This window comes from Lepisosteus oculatus, chromosome 20, assembly GCF_040954835.1.
Source record: "Lepisosteus oculatus isolate fLepOcu1 chromosome 20, fLepOcu1.hap2, whole genome shotgun sequence".
NCBI classification, from domain to species: Eukaryota; Metazoa; Chordata; class Actinopteri; order Semionotiformes; family Lepisosteidae; genus Lepisosteus; species Lepisosteus oculatus.
In genome coordinates, this window is record NC_090715.1 from 3,853,937 (window position 1) to 3,877,282 (window position 23,346).

Consider the following 23,346-nt stretch of genomic DNA (forward strand, 5'->3'; position numbering starts at 1 on the left):
TACCCCAGAGACAGTGATAGCAACAGTGCTGTAGAGCACCTTACACTGTCTGGGGAGCATGACTTTCCTCTGCCCTGTATTGCACGTGTATTGGCACAGAACACTGAACACATGTCTAGCAAACATATAATTCAATAATGGAGAATCTGTGCAAGTCCTCATGAAGCTGGATTTTGTTTATAATATAAAATACAATTTAGAATGGAAAATCTAAATGTCAAAAGACAATTAACACACAAAAAAACAATTTTGAATCCTTCCTCCTGCTCTTAAGAATGTAACAGTACCCTCAGAGAGTGAAAAGGAAGCAAGTATTGGATTATCTGACCCAGTAAGAACTGAATGAGGTCTATGAATAATGGAGAGCAGATCAGGCTTACTGCTTGCTTTCAGAGAGCGAGGCTACTGCGCTACTGAAACTGTGACACCTGTCCTACAGAAATGCCTTGTGATCCCCTCTCTGGTTACAGCATCAGGTAACCACTTCCCCTGGACAGTCGCAAAGGTCACAGAGGACCAAGGAAAGATCCAAAGATCATTCATCTGGATGAGTACAGCACATTGGTTAATATGGCATGGTGGTGCTGCTGCCTCATGCCTCCTGGCACACACAAACACATGTGCATGTGTGCATGTGTACTATAGAGTTTGCACATCTTGCCTGTGTTTTCCTGGACATCCCTCCCACCACCCACAGACATGCTGGCTTGTTGTGATTGGCTGTTCTACGAAAAGCGGCTTTCTGATAGTGGATGGCTGTTACAATCCTATTTATTAGGTCTTATGATGAGAAGGATTAATGTCTGAACGAGTCTAATGCACTGCGATTCTTATAGACTGATAGTGTGCATTAACTCTGCAGGACCCAAATGCCTCTTTCAGCATTATGCGCTTTGTTTATGATTTTTTTTCCAAAATGCATTTGTTCTGGAGCACAGGTGCTCAGAAAGCACCTGCACGTCACAAGATAAAAGGGAAGTGAGGGAGGTAGGGTCTTCGGCAGAAGCTTTTCTGATGGAACAGGACGTACTTTGTCACGGGAGGAAACGGCTCTGTGTGTCGGTGGACTTTCATGAGCAGGAGTGGAGAAGTGCCTCTTAATGAGGGAGGTCTGCTCAGCTCCTTTTTGAAGCCATCCCTACGCAGATCACTAAACCCAACCCAACTTGCCACACTCAGCATGGGGCTGTCACAGGATACTGTTTTAGTGCTTGTTTTGTCATTTCTACAAACAGAATCACTATTAAACAGAATGAACCAGAGCTCAGTTCTGCAGTAGTCGTGGTCCTCTGAATTTCACTGCAGTATCTTCTTGGTTCCTATATCGTTACCCTGTAAAGGAAGTATTTTAATCTGTGCAAGCACGTTTAGCAATAGGGCAACGGCCTTTTAAATCCCTGCTAAACAAAACCCCATGTATACCCACTAACAAATATAAGCTCTGCTGAGGTTTCACAGTCAAATCAACTCAGCATGTTTAACAAGTATGGACTGCAAGAAGTGTGGGGAGCTGATAAATAGCATCCATTAAACTTTAAAGTTAGCTGTTGTGCTTTCCACAGTGCTGTACTGTCAGGCACGATGACAGCAGATCTAGACGTGATGTCAGAGCTCAGGGGTGCCCCATTGTCAGCGCAGCTGAGCTCCACAACAGGGGTCTCATCATGCTTCACATACCCCAAACGTACGCACATTCCCGAGTAGTTTTCTAGCTCCTTTTTGTTTTTTAGAGCAGGCTGACGAACTGGCCATGTTTCTGCTTGTGTGGGCAAACAAATAAAAACAATTCACAGATCCCGCCCTCCTCCTCGCTAAGAGTTGTGTGTGTCGTTGACATTGCTGCAGAAATATTTACAAGGGTATCACGGCTCCCGCCTGTTAATTAGCACAGACACAAAATAACAATCTGTTAGAGCTGGCAGGGGCTGCTGTACTCGGAGCTTACAGTAATCAGCAGCCATTCATATCAGAGGCGCTGATCGATGGGGCTCTGATTAAGTGTTTTTAGTCTGGGAAGGCCTGCCATCTGCTTTAGATGTAACCATGACAGCAAAGGCAATGGGTACTGGGCTCTCCACACAGTGATCTCTCCCTGCTCGCAGGCAGACTCGAGGGTCTTTTGAAACCACAGGAAAAACAAACCTCTTCAGAGAGCGTGTCATGATGAGCTATCAGCCATTGACATCTTGCCCAGTAACCCCTGCCTCTTCCCCTGGTTCACTTGTGATTTTTAAAAAAATAATAGACATACTGTAGAAGGGTCTATGTTTGTGTTCTGCATCCCTCCAGTGGATGGTGAACACTGGTCTCTCGCTGTGTCATCAGCTAATTAACAGGAACGGGACTGGTCTCAGTGGCTTGTCACTTCAGAAACAAAGGCCAGTAAAATCAGACCTGACTTGAGTTTAATGGATGCATTAGTCTGCAAGGCGCAGTTTTCTTGTGTCCTGATTCATCCTTTCAGGGGCTGTTTCTTGTTCCCATTGTTTTACTGGCTGAAAGATGTTACTGAATGTGAATCCATGAGCAGAGAAAAAAGGGTCAGGAATGCAGTTTAATCAAAGGGACGGATTACCTACTGGTTTTGTGTTAAGAGCACAGTTTACACTCTTAACAAATCAAGCCAAGAGAATTCTTACTGCCGTGCTTTCTGACAAAGTATTCCTGGAGCCCATTCCTGGAGCTTCATAACTTCAGGATGTGTTAATGAGTTTACATGTACTGTTTTGCTGTAGGAGTTATCCTACAGTTAATGAATTTCGCTAACAGGAAACCTTTTCAATATGGACCTTTACCACAATCTCAATAACAGTACTAATACGTCATGTTAAGTCTAACTACACTGATATGGAATATAGGTAATATTTACAGATTGTCTAATTTTGTTTTATACAATACTGTTGGAATGGGATGCCAGCTATGCTTCTCGTAATCACTGGGGCAAGAACACAATTGTGAAACCTGTGTATAAGGAGTTATGTCATCAAAGCACAGGGCTCTGAGTCCTGGAAGATGCAGCCCAGCTGAGCATTTCACCCAGAGATGGAATCTGCATATGTCTTTCTTTGCCATTCTGTGATCTGACCCAGTACAGTCCAGCCGTAGTGCCTAGAAGAAACCTGGTTATATTTTGACAGTAAAAAAAAAAAAGTAATACTTTCATAATGAGCCACACCCATTTTAAAACCTACTGTAAGTCAAAGCCACAAAAGCCTAATCTTAATCATTAGCCTGTACATATAACATAGCATCCTTTTTGTAGACGTGCTTAGAAAGGGAATACAGTTGAAAGGAAAAGAACTGCAACAGCAATATGCAAAATCCACAACCTAATTAAAGAGATGTTCCCTGTTTCAAATGATTTTAATTGAATCATTGCTGTACTATAAAAAGTAGAAGAATTTTCATAATTCATTCCAGGTTAAACTGCCCATCAGAATATTAAGAGGCTCTGAAATTGTACCCTGAATGTCCTAGGGCATTGTTTGTGTGTTTGCCAGGCATGATAGCTCTGAAAACGTGGGTACATGGGACTCTAAAAAGGCCATTATTCAATATTGATTGATTAAGTGATTTTGTGAAACCCAGCTCCTGAACCTTTTGAGAACAGGTCGACAGACTTCTCCGTCTCTGGATTGTGCGCCCCACGGTAACCATAAAACATTTCTTGCTGTTTTGCTTTTTGTAGGAATAGGTGAAAGGGGTCGGTCAGTCAGTCACGTCTTTTCCTTCCCCCTGTGCTCTACTGAAGGAACAGGCTCTGGTAGCTTGCCCATTAAACATCAGGGACCTAACTCTCCCCTATCAGTAGGAGGCACCATAGCGGATAGAAAAAGTCGCTGAAGTGACCAAAGGGAGCATTGCCTTTAGAAAAGGCTTTGCTCCATCAGACTGGCAGGCAGGATACATTAGGAATTTGTTTCAGAGGAATTTCTGGGCATCGATTCAGATGCCCAGTGATCTCCGTACTCCTGTCTGCATTGTTCCCTGTTCTGATTTTTTTCCCACTCCCGGAGCCAGCTGTTCACCAGGTGTGCCACATTCCTGGACCCTTCTGAAGATCCGCAGGGGTTGTCTGCAGCCCTCCCAATGCCTCCGTGCAAAAGGAGGTTATCTGGCGGAGTTCAAGCTGCCAAAGCAGCTTTTTAACAAAAGCGATCGTCGGTGCTTTTGAGTGGCTCGAGACATACACTGTACATTTTCATCACGGCGGGTTAACTGTGGTTGTATTTTCAACACGATAAATGGTCAATAAAATGACAAAAAAGTAGCCGAAGATGGTCACAGGCCTGAGTCTTAGTCTCTATCCAGCCTGGAAGGTGGTTGTGAAAATGCTGCAGGGCGAAGGCATTTGTGATTCACATAGGGTGACTTGTACCTTCGAAATCTTCACAGCGTTCACATGCCATTCTCCTATATTCTGCCCAGGCGGGCAGAACAAAGCCTGCGCTGCCTACCACTTATTGATCCTGGTCTGGTTTGCAGTGCTGTATTTCTCTCAACCTTTTCCCTGCAGAGATTCAAACACAAGCAGGAAAGTTCTTCTAACTGCATCCTGATAAAAGCCCTGCTGGAAATACCTGCCGGCATCAGATTTCTGATCAAGGCTTTCTGCTGCATCACCAAGACAGGAAGTAGTTCTAGTACTGCTCAGTCTGGGCTAGAAATGTAGGTTGAAGGTAAAATTAAAAAAAAGTAAATGGGTTACGGTATGAGAACTGGGTGAAAACTATGCAGTTTGAAAGCAGATTGAACTTTGATAGTACAGTATTGAATTTGAAAACTGGCTACACTAGATTCTTATTGCAGTTGAAAAATGCACAGCTCTGTGAAACGCCACAGCTTGGGAGGCAAGATGCCATTGTTTCACCTTATCAGGTCCTGCCATCATCAGGACAGAAGGTGGATAGACAAGGGAAATGATAGACGATATCCTGATAGACGATATCCAGATTATGTTTTTAAAAAAAGAGTACGTGTACAAACCTGAAAAATAAAGATTAAAAGTGCTGAAAATACACGCAACCAGAGACTGATCTGCTTCTCAAACCTGCCAATCCTTAACACCTGCAATTTGTCTTGCAAATCTGTGGGCCTCTTGGCATCGCTAGTATACAATTGTGCTCCTCACTGTCGCTCATGCAAATGAGCTTTTTTGAACAAGTTAAAATGGTAAACTGTATCCTACCTCCAGTGGTCATTCATTAAATTCTTCCGTGCTAGAAATGTCTACAGATCTCCCACTGTCAGAACTCATCCCCTTGGACATGTGGTCCCTAGGCCTCAAGTTGAAACTCCAGTTCCTGAGCAGGGAGCTGTCTGATTCATGCCTGCTCACATTCCTAAAATAGTACCGGCATGACTGAGTAGGGACATGGAGCCACAACCACAAAATAAATAAAAAAAAAGAATGAAACAAATGAATCAAATCAAAGAGAGAGTGAGAGAAGTCAGTACCAGTCACCCAGCCGCCGGGCTATCTGGCGTTCATCATTCCGCGGACAGGAGGGGGTCCCGAGAGGAATTTATGAGGTGCTCTTGAGGTTATTCACAAGCAGTAGGTGGGCGGGTGGCACCACAATCTCCCTCTCTCTGGTGGAGAGGCGCCAGGCAGGAAATTACACGCACAGCGCATTCTGAACAGGTAAAAGCCCTGCAGCCACATCCCAGCCAGAGAGAGGTGTGTGTGTGTGAGTGTGTGTGTGTGGTAGGGATTGTCACTGTGTCAGAACTCGGGCAAGGGGAGATTACAGCAGGTGAATAATGACCTGTGAGCCCTGCTCACACTGAGATCACATGGGAACTAGTCCATTAAAAAGAGGGGTCAGCAACATGACCTCAGCAGCACTTACAGAGCTCCTACTGCACTGTGGAGAGAGGAGATTTGGAAGAACAGGAGCCCCAGTGTCTTTCTCCATCCATTCACAAAGCTGAGTCACAATGAATGGCAGGGACTCCACTCAGCCCTCGTTTTGTATTGGGATGATACGCTCATTGAAAGAAACTTGAAGGCCATAACTCTCTGCAGAGACTGCAGGGGCACCAATGACCCACCACAAACCCACCATGCAGATTAGAGCAGGGATGGTCATGCCTGGCTCGTCATTTCAAGTCTTTCCTCAGGTTAGTCCTTGGTCACTGAAGTGATCGTTAACACCCGGGCTGATTAAAAAAAAAACCCATGAATTGATTGAACAGTTGGAAGTCCTGTGACCATGGAATGGAAGAACCAAGGTTCCCGAGTTCTGAATCTACACTCCGAAATGACCATTTCCGTTTCATTTTTCTTTCTGCCCAGCAGTGGCTGCAATATTTACACCTAAGGATTACAGGAGCTACTAGAATACATCCTTTGCAACCCCAATAACTATAACCGAGTAAGTACGTTAGGCAACATACTGTATGCAGTCGGGCTGTGTGATCTGGTAGGAGAAAATGGACAGAAATAACTGAGCATCAGAAGTGGTTTCTGGGGAAGGTGAATAATGAGTGGAGGACCTTGTGGGTTAATACTCTCTCCCGCAGGCCCGGCTGGGTTTGTCACGAATACTGTGCCACCATGTTGCACTGATTTTTGCCAAGTCCTACAGCCGACTGAGAGAGAACGAGAGAGGGGTCCAGTCAGCACATTATTCGGCAGCTGCTCACAGACTGTGTGACGCCACTCAGTTAGAATGGCCAACTAATCTGATTTGCTTCTGTACTGTAGCTGTTCTCCCCCGTATGGTCTTCCCTGTCTTACCCTCACTACCTTTTAAAAAATAATTATTTTGGTCAAACCAAGTGCAAGTTAATCCAAAGATCTAAATGTCTGGATCAGTAGACCTAAGACTGAAACGCTGCATTTAGTGACGTTACCCTGGTGTTCAAATGCTGGCTAAAAACAATAATGCTCTGTGCCATACCGATATTATCTACCCATCCATCCATTTTCTAACTGCTTCATCCAATTTATGGTCTCAGGGTAGCTGGAGCTTATTGCTTGCCTGAATGGGAGAAAGGTGGGGTACACACTGGACATAGCAGGACAGACACAAACACGCACAAACCCACACCAGGGCCTGTTTTCCCGGAAGACAATTACCCGTATATTTTTTGGACTATGGGAGGAAACCAGAGCACCCTGAGAAAACCCACATGAGCAAGGAGAGAACATACACATTCAACGCAGATAGCACCCTAGGTCTGGAATTGAAGCCAGCCAGCAATTCTAGGCACTGTGCTCCTCATATATTATTTATCGAGCCTAGAAATATTCAAGTGCATTAAGAAGGTGAATTACTCAGTGAAATTAGCCTAAAGATCTTTGAAAGGCAAGCAAAATTGAGATCTAACTAAATGCAACAAACTGGCATATGCCCTTGAGGAAAAACATGTGCTGTCTGCATTTACATGTAAAGGCATTGAAACAGTATTATATGCGGTTTTTGCATTAATATTCTCAATTGCTTATCCCGTATTTGCCAAGCATAGAAAAATGAAATCTGCTTTAAACTCCACTACGTTCCAGGCACTTGACATAAGACTCTTTCAAGCAAAGCCGAGGAGTTTGATTAACACTGGCCCGATCTGCCTGAAATGCACATTGGCCCGGCTCACAGAGGGATTTAATATTGCAGAGCTGCCTGCTCTAATACCAGGGGGCTGTCGAATGGCTGTCCTACGCGGCTGATAGCAGAGGAAGCGAAGCATCAAAGGGATTCTTTCAGGCGAGGGCGGGAGCCAACGGGAGGTGAGGACGGCTTCACCACAATCCCGATGGGCTCCGATCGCTCTGAGAGACGCAGGTCCTCCCATCCTGCCTTGCTAACTGCCCTGTCCCGCTGCACTGCGCGCAGCCCATAGAGAAAACCAGACTGGAGCAAAGTTTCAGCTCATGTCTTTCCCATGGAATTCCTGACAAGACAGCAGTAAGGACATTATTCTCCTAAAGAACAAGCACGGAGACTCCCTTGACTAACACAAGTCACCAGCTATGGCAATAAGAACAGTTACAGTACAAACAAGAAGAGGCCATTCTCCTCCACATCCTTGACCGTTTGGTAGTTAGTAACTAACTGATCTAAGGACTTTATCCACCCATTTCTTGGAAGAAACCAGGTCATCTCCTTCGACACCATGGCTGGGAAAGCCTGTTCTTTACCTGATAAAGAATTGCACTTAAAGGTGGTTTCCACTTGTGTACAATCTGAAGTATTTTCTAAATACTACAAGTGCATAGTATAATAAAGTTCATATTTCCTTCCACTGTTCAATAGTGGTTTAAAAAAACTTCAGACAACTTGGAAATAAAACATTAGCTCACCCTCCAGAGCAGCTTATGATAATTTATATCTGTGGCAAAAGCTTTCTAATTACATAATCTATCATTTCTCCTCATACAGTGTATTCTGTACAATTGCATTTAATCAGAATTAGTGACAATGGCTTTGTAATGAGGGACTCTGCAGCGCTGCCTTTACGGTTTTGTAAAACTCCATCTCCAGCCTGTTCGAGTGAGGTGTGATCATCATGGATGGCACTTGATGTCAAAGCAATAACAATGAGTGGAACATCACTGCAATTCTGTATTATGTAACTGTCATAAAAAACACTTTGGCGTGATGCTGAGTATATAGTATACCCAGGATGTTCTGCGATCTGTGCATGAGCAATGACAGTATACAGATGTTAGCATGAATGACCATTTTTATCATTTTGGCCAGGGAGGTAGAACATAATTTTGCAAACGGCAGGAGAGCATCTGGCCCATCTGCAGTAGCTTGTTTGGGATTTAGTAGCTTAGTGATCCATGGAGGTCATTCAGCCATTTCTCAAGAGATGCCAAGGTATCGGCTTCGACAGCAGGGCTGTATTACTTGTTCCAGACTCCCACAAGCCTTAGTGTAAAAATGATCTTGGCTTTAAACACGCTTTCTGGGAGTATCCTAGCTAGGGCTGGGGAGAGGCAGAGAAAGAGGATTGGACACAGGGAAACAGCTATTCATCCCCGGAGTCATTCCGAGATTTCTGGGGGAACATCCTATGGGTTGATCTCGGTGGTTCACTGAGCAGTGGCATGGTGTGGTTCACATGGAGACACTGACGGAAGAAAATACATTTTGTAGACTGCTTATCAAATCTAAAAAGTGTTTGCATGTAGCAGAATGGCTCACAGTTTTAACATATTTGGACACGTGGCCAGAAACAGGTTAATGCTTTTTTTAGCCACGAAAGATTCAAACACAGCCTTTTATAAACATTGCATGCTTCAATAACTACATTCCGAGACAAGATGTAGAACAGAGAAGTCTTAACTGGATTAATAGCATTTCAATCAAAGATCTGCCTCCTTAATCTAGTTTAAGTAACCTGCTAGAATTGAGGCTATTTAGGTGCCATTTTGTACGTTTACTGGCTGTGTCCATCCCTCCTGACTCGCCAACGTAGGGCTCAGGTGCCTTGTTTTATGCTCATTTATATATTTATTTTATTCCATTATTTTTTTTTATGCTGTGCTGGTTTGCGACCTGGTAACCAGGCAACTGTCTCACATCATTTATTCCCTCCCCCTGCTGAGTTCTGAAACAAATTACTCTGCGCAGAGATGGAGGTCTGGCCCAGTGATCCTCATTTGTGGAGATGAGACCAGAGGGAGGGCGAGAGGAGGAGAGAAGGAATAGGAGCTGGGACAGGGGAGAGGGGCCGAGGCCGACAACAGTGCAGTGAAACAATCCATACAGCGGCAGAATGATCGCTTACAAATGACTTTATTATCCTGAAAGTGCTTTTATTTCTAGTGGCTGTGCTCCCACCGAATGTGACTAACAGTACACCTGCAGATAATTACCCACCGCCTGCGTAAATGGATTCATCAACAATGATCTTGATGATTTCAGAATTGCTTTTTTTCCCTAGTAGCAACATGCATACTTCAATGACAGAATCATAAAAGGTCATTTAGATAAAGTTTTTAACAGTCTAAAAAAAATGACAAGTGTCCATTTGTTTGTTGTAGCTGTCAATTAATGCCAGAAAGCCTCAGTGCAGTGCAGAGAGAGGCCCCAATTGTGCATCGTGACCTCATGGTGATGAGGAGGCACCATTCCTCTGACGAGGTGAAATCTGTGAATAGTTACTGTTGGCAGAACTGAAGGTGTGTGCCCCCAGTAGGCTGGCACTATATTTACAGAAGCTGGGTGTATCTGTTTCATTGCACAAACGTGTGTGGTATTCCCAGCTATTTGCCAACCAGATTTGTAAGATTTGTTCAATTCTCTCCAGTGTCAGAGAATACACACCACCTTTCGGACGTGCTCTTGTGAATAACAATGTCTTGCAGGCATGGATATTCAGCGTGTCCATTACCACATCAAGCCTAGCTATCACTTAACTTTGAGATGAGCAGCTGGAATGCTGTGTCCCACTTGGAAACAGGAGGCCCAGGGAAAGGCTTATTTTGTACTCGCAGATCTTCTTCCCCGACCCATGTGCCTTTGAGGTGGCCCTGGAGCATCACACCTCATCAGCATTGCCAATTAAGCCTCACAAATCCACCTTTCTATGGGACAGGCCAGCCAGCAGAATCAGAAGACCGAGTGCACTAGGCTTTTCAGTCCTTAAGCACACAGAAGAAACGTACAATTTTATTTCCTCAAATGCATTTTCATGCAGTAGTTTTTCTGGTCTTTGTATAGTCGTCTTTGCTGAAGTAGGAACACCCAGTCTTAGTCAATAATATCTCCTTGCCACTGCAGTGAGCACGGTGCGGGAAGCTCTAGGGATCAGAGTTAAAACACAAGGGAACATTTCTCAAGCTTGGAATCTGCCCCTTCCACAGGCACCACGAGAGAGCGCACAAGATCAGATTAAGAATAGACCAAGATGTGCAGGCAGACTAACCCCCCCAAAGAAATCAACACTGAGAACATAAGGACATTCTCCATCTGTCCAGTCCTGCTTTCTTTCCTTGGCCTTCTTACTGGAGTCCCGAGACTAAGATAGCACTCCCCACTCCCACAGAAGGACGCAGCACACTGCTCTCTCTGATATTGTAAACTGACCGATCCCCTGATGGGCTCCTGACTGAGTGCCATCAATAGGCCGTTCATGATGCACCATGAACAATATATGTATGGGATGGCTACACCAGCTGGACGCCACACTCCTATTAGGTCTCTTGATTTCTTTACATAAGAATTGTTCCGATATTTCAGCAGAGCTGCTGCTTGATGCAACTACACCGCAAGCTCCTAGGGTTGTACAACTCGGAAAGAACCGTCACAGCGCTGGTAAATCCAAATCAACAGTCCATGTCACATGTCAGTATTTCCAGAACAGGAGTTTCAAGCATATGTCTGTCAGCTGTTGAGATCAGCATTCTATTCCCGATGAATCTTTCTCCACTTTAGATGCTATGCTTATTTAACTGTGTTGAGCTACACGTGTAGAAATGTGTACTTTTCTCTGCAAAGTCTATTTTCTCCTTTATGCATCTTTCTTTTAATACACTGAACAACTCCGGGAGTCCAATATTCACCCAAAAAGAGATTGTAATTGCATGCCATTAAATGCAAAAGAGGCTTTTTTAATAGAAATGCATGTCAGTCAACACTTCTAATCTTTTTTTACTGTTTGATACTTTTATGTATCTTATTTTTTTAATGACTGACTAAAGTATTCAGTGCTGGGGAAGTATTTCTTTAGACAAGTCATTTGAAGCCCTCTTTTGTCCTGTACTGTAAGTATGGATGATCAAAAGAGAGGGAAAGTGGGGATTAAAGTGTGTGGAAAGTCTTTGGTCTCTGTTTCCTTATCTTCAGAGCACACTTGGATATTTCCAGTAAGTTACAGGTTATTATTATTCCAATTTTATCTGTAAGAAGTCTTAGGAATATTCTAGCTGCTGTTAAATTCTCAGAGAAACTAGGATTCATTCTCTCTTCCAGTAGCTGCAAATCTCCACAACTTAATGGTCTGGAGAAGATTTTCATTGCTCATGGTTAAGCCTGCCTTGTTTTGTGCTGTCATGCAGTAAACAAAATACGTTGGGCACATAAGTCTCTGAAAAACAGTCTTTGAGCTAAAGACCATGCAGCTCATTAACTGCTCAGTCCAATACAGGGCTACAGGGAGATGAAGCCTACCCTGGCACACAATGGGCACAAGATGGCATCTCTAACTTACCACCCCTCCATGCTGCCCATGGAACAAGCCCTGCAAAGGTCTTCGTGTAACACAGAGTGGCACAGAAACGATGTGCAGCAAATACTGTAGGTTATTAATTAATATACCAGTAGCAAGGCAAGCAGGTTATCCTTGAACAGTCTTATCACTGAGCTCTCACTCAATCTCTAAATTGGCTACTATCTTAAGCACCTTAAATGATGATAGATGGCCCTCAAAGCTAAGACTGAAAGCAGGGCAACTCCTAGTGCTAATTCTAGAGGACCATGTATTCTACAGTACATGCTATTGCTGAACTGAGGCTACATGTGCAAGCCAGCACTGTGACGAGACCAAAATGATTCTGTTTTATCTACATAGCCCTGCAAAGGTTAAAGCTCTGTCCTCGGGGCACTTCCTCTGCAATAGGAATAAGAGGAACCCCTCTGTTGTGTTACATCAGGTGTGCTTTGCAGATGCTGCCTTGCAGAGGGCCACTGAGCTAAAGCAACATTATTACAGCTCCGGGCATAACAGCTGAGACTCTACATTATAATGCTCTTATCCTAGAGAGTACGTTACCATCAAAAGATATGTGTAACCTTTAGTACTTCATAACTAAAGTGTTAAACGTACTATTCAAGATGGCTACCAGTTTTCTAAATGTACCTCTTTCTCTAAAGAAAATCTACCGTTTCCTAATCTCTAAATGAGAGAATTTCCGAGATAAATTAGCATTTTCTTCAATTAGGATATTGGATTTTTTTGTCCCGGATTTTAAAAATACTTTGAAATAAAGGTTAAATCTAAAAAGAAGGACAGGTTTCAGGGCCGCAGAAGAAATCGAAGGAGTTGACAGAAAGGTTTTGTGCCCGGCCCCTCCCCCATTAGGAAGCATTTTCTAGCACAAATGAAATTGGAGGGGAGCTTTTAAGCTGCACTCATCTCGGAGCTGTTACTGCTGCCACTAGACACTCACCAGGAGTTCCGATTCAACACAGACCCCTGGCTGACAGCCGGAGTGAAGGAGAGGAGATCTATCCTGGCATCAGTCTCTTCACTCCACAGTGAAAATGGGCTGGCAGGTTGCCTGGTCAACAGTGTCTGCAGATGAGAGATGGGAGAGAGGGGAATTATTGCCTCAGGCCTCAATAAGATCAGGTTTGGATCTCTGCAGGGAAACCCGAGAAGAGAGAGCAGCAACCTTGAAGTCAGAAATATCTGGTAGCCAGAGAGAAATATCTCTTTTTTTAAAAAAACAAAATGTGCAGTGCCTGGGTTAAGGCCAGGGTTATGCTGTGTTGTTGCAGGTTTGTTCACTTGTGATGTCAGCAAATGGAATCTGTTTTTGTTTTTGTTGAGGGGCGGGGCAAATGGCCTTTGTTCAAGCCATTTGCAAATGAACAGAAAACAGCAACAGTGAGGAACTGTACTCGAAAAGAGTAGGGGTGTTACCCTGGCGTCCTGGCTAAATTTCCCATTGGCCCTTACCAATCATGGCCTCCTAATAATCCCTATCTATGAATTGGCTTCATTACTCTGCTCTCCTCCCCACTGAGAGCTGGTGTGTGGGGAGTGTTCTGGCGCACTATGGCTGCCGTCACATCATCCAGGTGGGGCTGCACACTGCTGGTGGTGGAGGGGATCCCCGTTACCTGTAAAGCGCTTTGAGTGGAGTGTCCAGAAAAGCGCTATATAAGTGTAAGCAATTATTATAATGATTAACTCTGGACCCCCCAGACCACAGTGTTGTTGTTGTTCAAATCCTGGGTGGGGCGCTGCCATTGTGCCCTGCAGGCAAAGTACTTGACTGTCCGGGCCGCTGTTGTAAACGAGATGTTGTTCTCAGCTGACGTGAAACGGAGGATTTGCAATAGATAAATAAAGGGCTCAAGAGAAAAGGCCTGATGTCACAGTGTAACGGCTCTGTTCTCGGTTTTCGTTCCAGCAGAAGAAGACGATGCAGCCGCCTTCGCCACCAACTCGCTGCCGCGCAAGAAGAAGGTCCTAGCGGGGCTGCGGCCGACCCCCCAGAAGAACAAGCAGCACCTGCCCATCGGGCTGCCCCAGGACTTCCGGCAGATCTCCTCCATCATCGACGTGGACATCCTGCCCGAGACGCACCGCCGCGTGCGTCTGCACAAGCACGGCTCGGACAAGCCGCTGGGCTTCTACATCCGGGACGGCATGAGCGTGCGGGTCACGCCCCAGGGCGTCGAGAAGGTGCCGGGCGTGTTCATCTCGCGGCTGGTGAAGAACGGGCTGGCCGAGAGCACGGGGCTGCTGGGGGTCAACGACGAGATCCTGGAGGTGAACGGGATCGACGTGGTGAGCAAGTCCCTGGACCAGGTCACGGACATGATGGTGGCCAACAGCCACAACCTCATCATCACCGTCAAGCCGGCCAACCAGCGCAACAACGTGGTGCGCAACAGCAAGGCCTCGGGCAGCTCTGGCTTCTCCAACGACAGCACGCCCAGCCCGGCCTCCCAGTACATTAGCAACTACAGCACGGCCGAGGGGGACAGCGACGAGGACGGGGACCTCATCATCGAGAACGACAACCTGCCCCCCTACCTGCCGGCGGACATGGTCAACGGCGGGCAGCCGGGCCTGCTGAGGCACCTGCAGCAGAGCGTCTCCCTGCACAGCTCGCTGTCCGACAGCAAGGCCTCGCTCAGCTCCCTCAACACCCACAACGGCAGCCCCAGCAAGACCAGCACCAGCCAGGAGAGCATGCGCGAGGATGGCAACATCCTCACCCTATAGCCCCGCCCCTTCCTGTCCCACGGGCTCATGGGAGGAGGGATTCCAAGGCTTTTAAAGTGATCCATGGAACAGACTTGTCTGGTTGTGGATAAGTCATACAAAAACTGGAAAACAATTGGATCCTGCGATACCTTGATTATATCATTTTTTATAGTGTAATACCTCATTTCTAAAACAACAAGAATAGATTTGAATGATTTTGGGCGGAACCTGCTCAAATGATGTTCCGTGCATCGAAAACACATGGAACTCAAATCTGGAGCCCATGAAGCAGTCTTTCAAATTCTGAACACTCCTGGGCTGCAGATCAGTTGTTGGTTACTGTACGGAGGTGCCTTGGGTTCACTAAGATAGCCTTACTTTAATTTTCATTCTTCGTGCTCAGTCTCTGTCCTGTTTACTTACTCTAAGAGCAGACGTCATTAGTGATGCCATTTCGACTCAAACAATTCAATTAAATGAAATAGGAACTGTTAGCCAACTGTGAAGGAAGGAATTAAAAATGACAATAGACCGTTCCCAGTAGGAGCACAATAGCTACAGTCTTACTTCCCTCATCACGAAACCAGAAGTTAAGTCTTGGTAAAAAAAAATATTTGCATATTTGTATAATAATGCCCACACACGCAACTCTTCAATTATTTATTGTGCACAATAGCTTTTACTTTGGACAAATTACATCAAGAGGCCTGTTGCTGCTTCTTTATGTCTGGGGGATCTGTACTCTGTCTCAGACCAGTACCACACATTTCTTGGCACTTATTAGCTGCTCAATGTGAAATGGTGTTGTGGCTTCATAAATGACACAGGATCTTTAATATCATTAGCAAGCAACAGAAGAACTACAACTGGTTCTTACAAAAGAACTACAGTCTAATCAATAATTACTCCTGTTTATTTCCTATTAACAGGATCCCTGTTGTCCTTTGCAGGGTGTTTAGGATTTTCTTACCATCAAGTTCTAATTTAGTATTAATCTCGGAAGGAAATGTAATCTCTGTCCTGTTGGTACTGCACACTGGAACAAAAATGCCAATATCCCATGGATCTTTCCTCAGACAGGAGAAGAATTCTGCTTTTTCCGAATCTTGCGTTTGGTTACAGGAACATAATGCAGCCTGCTCCCTGAAGACGGGGGATATTTCTAGCGTCCAGCATGAGTTTGAGATGTCATACACCAAATTTACAGGCACCTTCTGTACATTAACTCTTTCAGACAAGTGGTACGTGTGAATGTTATTTCTGTTTTTAAAATAAGTCCAACACTGTTGGCTTTTTAGCCCAGCAAAGAGAGAGAGAGAGAGAGAGAGATTTTTCTTTTCTTTCTAGAGTGTGATGTAGCACGAAAAAAAGGTACGGATGACCTTGGAGACTGATTCCTGGCAACAGGCTTCTCCTCTTGTGGTACAGCCATGTGTTTGGGTTGACGATGCTCAGATAATGAAGGATGAGCTTGTCCTAAGCACAAGTACTGGGGAAAGTTACTTTTGAAAAATAATCCATTACAGTTAAGAGTTACTTGTGCAAGGGATCACTTTTTTTCAATTAAGAAGGTAAAGAAAATTATTTAAAAAGCCATCACTTACAGTGCTTTCTGTAGTAAGTGTAAATGGACAATGTAAAGTAGTAGTAGTAGTAGTAGTAGTAGTAGTAGTAGCATTACCTATTAAAATCAATTTCTCCAAACAACTTATTTATTTTATTAAGTATTCCATTAGTAACATGGAAATGTAATGGATTACTTTCAAATAATAACTTTTCCCGATGCTTCCTAAGACACTTACAGTGATATACTGTAAGTGTGGGCGTATTTTGGCAAGGTGGAGTGACACTGGACTTTCAAAATTCACGTCTACTTTAGGATGTGGTCCTTACATCAGAGAGGACAGCACGTGTACATCTGGAGTAGATCCATCTGTCAGACAAGCCCTATACTGTGTATGAGGCGCTACGCTGTTAAAGACTAATGAAGGAACTTTAGTTGCACTAATGAGTCAGTGGATGCTCTGTAGCGTTTCTGAGTGCTCTATAGCGCTGCTTTCTGTGGCCGGAAGTCATGATCTGATGAAGGGTACAGTGCATCATTACCTTTGTTGTATTTATTTCACTTTTCCTTTTTTTTACCTATATTTTATTGCTGTGTGAGCAGCAGCGTCTTGACCTCTCTTGCTTTTTAAATAAACGGAGACGACTGGAGGTCAGAATGGCGTCAGGCAGGGAGCGATGTGGCAGCCAGGACATGCTAGGAGTGAGGTGTTAGTGTGTAAAGCCAGAATGTTGCAGCTCGTGGGCTACAGCACTGGCGAACCCCCCAATCCTCTGGCTGATTCATGTGCTTTTTCAGAGACAGGGACCAGGGCCCTGGTGTGGCCAGAGTTAGGAGTATCCAGCTGAAGCACAAACCATTTCATAATCGCCATATTGAAAACGGGCCCCCTGAAATTTCACCTTCCCCTGCAATCTGCAGCTAGCAGGATCCAGTCCAGCGAGCACAAGGAGGGAGGTGCAAATCACAGCAGAGGTGGGGGTGACTACAGTAAACTCACACAGCTGGCTGTGGATGCTGTCCTGTTCTCTTCCAATGATGCACTACAAAACAATCATGCATGTTGTACAAAACACAACTGAAAACATTTTCATGTTCACGAGATGTTAAAAACCAAACCCCTAATGACCTCATTGGATCCTCCACGGTTTCTGTGTTGGAATTCTGCATGGGACTTTAAAATGGGAGTTGTGCATTTTCAGATGGAAACCCTAACCAGGCCTGATTACTTTCTCTTGCATTCTGAAACATGAGCCAGAAACAACTGTGGAGTTAAGAAATGACTTGGGTAAAGGTGCGATTGGTTTAGTGTTAGGACCACTGGAGATGAAAAGTTTTTTTTTTTACAGCCATGTTGATTTTACATTTTACCTGACAATGACAGGGTAAGTTCTAAAAACTGCACGAGGTCCCTTGTGACCCGTGTGTTGGGGTGTATCTGGGCCGAGGGCTGTGCAGTGAAGTTTGCAGGGAAAAGGAAGAGTTTCCCACCCTCGACATCAGAAACACCACCATCCCCTGAGGTTTCACCAAGAAGCACAATGTCTTTCCCACCCTAACCTGCAGCTGACTACCCTCATTGTCTAAACGTTTTCCTCACTTCAAACTGGGAATGTTTACACTGATGTACAGGCCAGTTGTGTTTCTAATTTGTAGCATTACACATAACAAGGAATGAATTCTTCAGCAGTGCTGGGAAAAACAAAACGTAGCAGCAATGAATTCTTGTAAATCACTGGTTCAAATGTCTTGAGGGAAATATTTTGTGTGAGTGTGTGGGAGAAAAAAACTTCAGCAGGGCCCTGATGATACTCAATAACAGTTTGTCACAAACTCTGCTGGAAATGACACTTCAGGACTAGGCCTGTGCTATGTGGGGTACCCCAGTTCGCAATTTGTGTCTCATCCTACAGTCCAGGTTAGAAAAATGACTTTCAAACCCTGAACTATTTCAGGAACAACAGGCTTCTGTTTCAAGACATCGATCTCGACAAGCTGAAGTGAGCGTCTGCTCTCAGAGCTAGCCCTCTCCTGAGTCCTGTTGCCGAGTCTTAGCCTGGGCTGTGGAGACACACATGCAGGTTTTCAGAGCCGCAAAGCCCGTGTCTCTGTGCTCGACTGTCCCTTGCCGAATAATGTTATAGCCCAGTGCAGTGCTTCCGATGCTGTCTGCGTGACAGAAATACTATGCTGAAACCAGCTCCATTTACATGCTTTCAGTGATAGGAAGGCAGAAGTGGACGATTGCCTCTCTTTCTTCTCCTGTCTCTTGGTGAATCAGACAACTGAATAGCGCAGCTTTAACTCTGAGTACTGCTGTTCTGTACAGGACTCCCGACAGTGAACACTGACACTAGATGCTGCTGAACATGTTTCGGGAATGAAGGCTTTTGTGAAGCGATGTATAGTACCAGAGATGCAGAGAAGGAAATCTAATAGGTATCTCTATTAATATACAAATATAAACTCACATTTGCACATACAGTAGTGCTGAAACTGAAAATGATACCCAGTTCTGAACAGGTTTCAAATACATTTGTTCATGTAGATTTAAAATTCTACTTTTTTTTGTTCACCAGTGGAAGGGGAGTCGAACTTCATGCAAATCCTCAGAAAATGTTGAAGGATATTAGACAGATTTTCTTCTACTTCTTCCCCGTGTCTAAGCCAGTATTTCACATTTTTCCTTCAATGCTATAAAATGCATATATTACACATATAACCCATAATAAGCCAGTAGGTATTTTTTCAAATGCAAGGACTTTGCCAAATAAAAAGAGAGTTTTGCAAACCCTTGTTTCCACCAGTAGAGATTTGAGCATTTCCACTCATATAAACCATACTGTAATGGTTAAGACTCTGTTCCGTGGCTGGTGGGTTGCAGGTTCGCGTCCCTGCTGCAGACACTACTCTTGTACCTTGAGCGAGGTACGATACCCCAGTCCTCCCAGCTGTATAAGTAGGGACCAGCATAGCAGGGGGTAACTCCTGAGAGGTTCGTGGATCTACCTACTACCTGTATAAACAGTTATAAAAATGAAAATGGGGGACAGGATTTTCTGGGGGTACCCTGAGAGAGAGCACTGAATTATACCCCAGGGAGACCACCAGCTTCGCCCCTACCCCACACTTTCCACTGACCAGCTCCTGTGGCCACACTCCCATCATGTACTGAGCAATGAGTTTTTTGTTACGCTGTCATTGTATATGTATAAATAATAATAAGAAAGAAGGGACATTTTTATTAACTTGGGAGATTTTGTATAACAGAACTTTTATATATATATAAAAATATGGACAGTATTTTTCTTATTCTTGTATGTTTTTTGTATCTGAGAATCCTGGAAACGACTCTGCTTCCTATTTCTAGACCTGAAACTGAAAACTGAAAATTCGGTGGAGCTTTGTATTTATATTATTTAATTGAATCGAAGGGTTCTGGGTGTACAATACTGTGAATGTTACATAAATGTATGCTGATTATAAAATATTATCTAAAGATAATAAAAAAGCTAAACAGAAGAGCTCTGTCCGTGAGGTCCTTTGTCTCAACAGATGGAGGCACTACAAGGCGATTTCCTTGTTTTACAAAGAGCAATTAACACTGAAGTCAGATTTCTCATTGCACTGTTGTTGGTTTTGCTGGTATGCTTTGCTGCGCAGTGCACAGACATAATTCAGTGCATATAGCTGTCCTGCTGCCCCCTCATCTCCCATGGATGTATCATCTCCCTGATTGGACAAGAAATTGTATATGGCCAATAAATAAAGTGGACTGCACAGGCGCTGGAGCCCTGGGTTCGATTCCGGACCAGGGGTGCTGTCTGTGTGGAGTTTGCATGTTCCCCCTATGTTTGCCTGGGTTTCCTCCAGGTCCTCCAGTCCCTTCCCACAATCCAAAGACACTCTGGTAGATGAATTGGCTTTTGGGAAAACTGACCCGGATGTGAGTGTGTGCCTGTCTGTGTCAATGTGTCAATGTCTGTGCCTTTCCTGCGATGGGCTGGCGTCCCGTCCAGGATGACCAGGGGGTGCTTTGCACCTGTTGCTTACCTGAACTGGATAGATGGAGCCCCCCCCCTGAATACACTCTGCCCTGACAGACTCACTGCAGGACTAAGCCCTTTGTTCTGGTCGTCCCAAACTCTTTGCGCTATACTGTATGTCCTCGAGTGCAGCCTGCTGACCCTCACTTCTCCTGGCTCTGGCTTAAGAAAAAGGGCAAGAGCCGCTGAGCATGCCTCAGAGGGAGGAGAAAGGCATTTGGAAAGATCAGCGGTCCAGAAGCCCGGGCTGATGTGAACTCATTCCCAGTTAACCTCCCTCCTCCCGCTGCCCACGCTGGCTGCTCTGTGTGGGGGGTGGGCACCACTGTCCTGCCAGCGCGCCAGTTTCAGAGAAGGTAGGAATCCACGAGCTCCCGTTGGACTGGCACACAACAGTCTGGCGGTACAGAAGAAGAAAGACCTCCTGTCTGCCTCTCCTCCATTATTAACAGTCTCTGGAGTGCACAGTGAGACAGAAACATTCTTATTGCTCCAGTTACATGAAATATCTACACACATTCTGTAGACACACGGACAGATAAACTTATGTTATGACGTGCCATTCATAATATCACCAAGCACTGTGCAATTAATAATGTAGGTAAAAAAAAACATTATTAACCAGATTCAAAAATAACCATTCCACACACACAACAGACTCTGTGAAAACAGCCATGCAATATACTTTGCAGACTATGTGCGTTTTAGACTCTATTAACATGCCAGTAAGTTTTAAGGTGACTTAAACGCAGGCAAGGATGCAGAACTCCTGATCTTATTAATAAGAGATATAATACCATGAGGCCCAAAACCCATAGTTTATAATGTGTTTGTAAGGACAAATGAGAATAAAGCATTAGAGGGTTATAGCATGTGACTAGGGGTGTGATTTCTAAAAGGGTCAGAAAAGGAGAGAGATTCCATTCCTGGCCTTAACAATTAAAAGCAATATCTTAAGAAGGATGAATTGGTGGTAAATCCCCAAATTCCCTCCATCTGTACCATGTCATTGATAGGAAATCCCAAGTTTCCTGTAGCATCTTATTCCCATTGGCTAACGGGAAAACACATTCAGTCTAAACAGGCAATCTGTTCTTGCTAATAACAATATCAAAAGATTTAAGCCATTTTAGTCTTCATTAAACGATGAATACTGGCAGGTGGAGAAAAAGCATTTGGTGCCAACCTCAGAAATATTGTGCTTTGCACTGTGCTTCATCCTGACCCTCACCTAATGATATTTAGACCTGTCACAGCGCGAGGCAGCGCTGGCCCTCTGAGTCTTGCAAACCTGTGAACTGATCTCAGAATTTAGATGAGGACAATGGAGCAGCAATGTGTGAAAGTGTCTAACTCAGCGCACAAAACCTCAAAACCAGATTACTCTGGACAAAAGCCACGCGCTAATATTGTGTTAATGGAAAAATGAATGACCTGTTTGACTTGACTCCAGCTCCTGCCCACAGTGAGACAAGCACTGTTTTCCTCTCAGCACTCCTGTGTTGCTCTGTGTTGAGGGTCAGCTGCAACACGGCGGGGCTCTTTAATCAAGCTGACCAGCCCGGAGGGGGATGATAGAAAACTCGGGAATTCACAATGGGACAGTTGCAAACAGTCCTAATCTCACCGCATTTCTCAGAGTTGGATCATTGTGCCGATTTTACACTTGTACAGTATGGATTCATGTAAACGCCTGGTTCGGTACCTCCTACATCAAATTATTTCAAGCCAAAACTAAAATCAAAGCGTAGTTTGCAGATCCATCCTTTTGATCCCCATACAAAGAGCTTCAACACGGAAAGGCTGCATCAGATCTTCTCTTTTTCTGGTGCCAGCCATAGGGGTGTAATTAGGTATGCCGTTTTCCCAAGCTCCCAGTGTTGTCATGAACACGCATCATGTTCTCCGAATGGGCTTTTCCACCGCGCCCTCTTCTGGAAACAGAAATCCGTAGGCCGAGATGGGAAAACTTGGGCTCCGAATTTCTCAGCTTCTGATCTGAGGCACCTGTGCAGCTTTCTCTCCTCTCACCAAAGAGCAGCGCACTCGCCCAGCAGCTGCAGCGATAAGAGAGGAAGCCCCAGCCAAGGCCACATGGATCTATTTAGGTCAGGAGCCTCTAATTCAGGCCTGTTGGCACATGTAAGAGTCAAAGCAGGGGTGCTGAAATCAAAGTGAAAAAAAAAAACATTCCATCCAAGAAAAAAATGGCACTTATTAAGTACGATACTTATAAGAGGTATTCATTACACTGCAGTATGTCCAAAATTCAGCAGCCAGAATCCTGACCAGGTCTAGTGCAAGTGTTCACATCCTGGAGTCCTTGCACTGGCTTCCGGTCAAATTCCACGTAGACTTTAAAATCCTCATGCTCACCTATAAGGCTTTACATGGCTTGGCACCTCAATACCTGTCTGAACTTTTATCGCCCTACTCCCCACCTCGCAACCTCCGCTCTTCAAATTCTGCCCTCCTTACTGTCCCCCAAGCCCGTCTACATTGTATGGGCGACAGGGCCTTCTCCTGCTATGCCCCCAAGCTCTGGAACTCTTTGCCCAAGGATATAAGAGAGTCACCTTCTCTAAACTCCTTCAAATCCAGACTCAAAACCTTCTTCTTCAGAAAAGCCTTTACTTAACTGGTTCCATTCTTCACCCCTCTGCTCTTCTTAATACCACCTTCAACGGTCTCCTCTATTGTTATTATTGTATTGTTGTAATTATAATTGTGTCCTATCTTGTGAAATCTTCTTAATTATTGTTGTAGTCTTCTTATTTATTGTTGTTGTCATCCTGTAAAGCGCTTTGAGAAGCCACCTTTAAAGGCGCTATATAAAATAAA

At 44.6% G+C, this 23,346-nt stretch overlaps 1 protein-coding gene across 2 annotated transcripts in view; it reads left to right on the plus strand.

Moving 5' to 3' along the window:
- pard6a (par-6 family cell polarity regulator alpha) overlaps positions 1-19,981 on the plus strand; it is a 36,425-nt gene extending 16,444 nt beyond the window's left edge. Inside the window, exon 3 of one of the 2 annotated variants that reach the window (XM_015368580.2) lies at positions 14,096-19,981. In XM_015368580.2, the coding sequence (XP_015224066.1) occupies positions 14,096-14,913 (818 nt within the window). In that variant the 3' untranslated portion in view covers positions 14,914-19,981. Of the gene's footprint in view, positions 1-14,092 lie in introns of both variants that reach the window. The other variant, XM_015368581.2, reaches the window with a different exon arrangement.
- Positions 19,982-23,346: the final 3,365 nt, after the last annotated feature.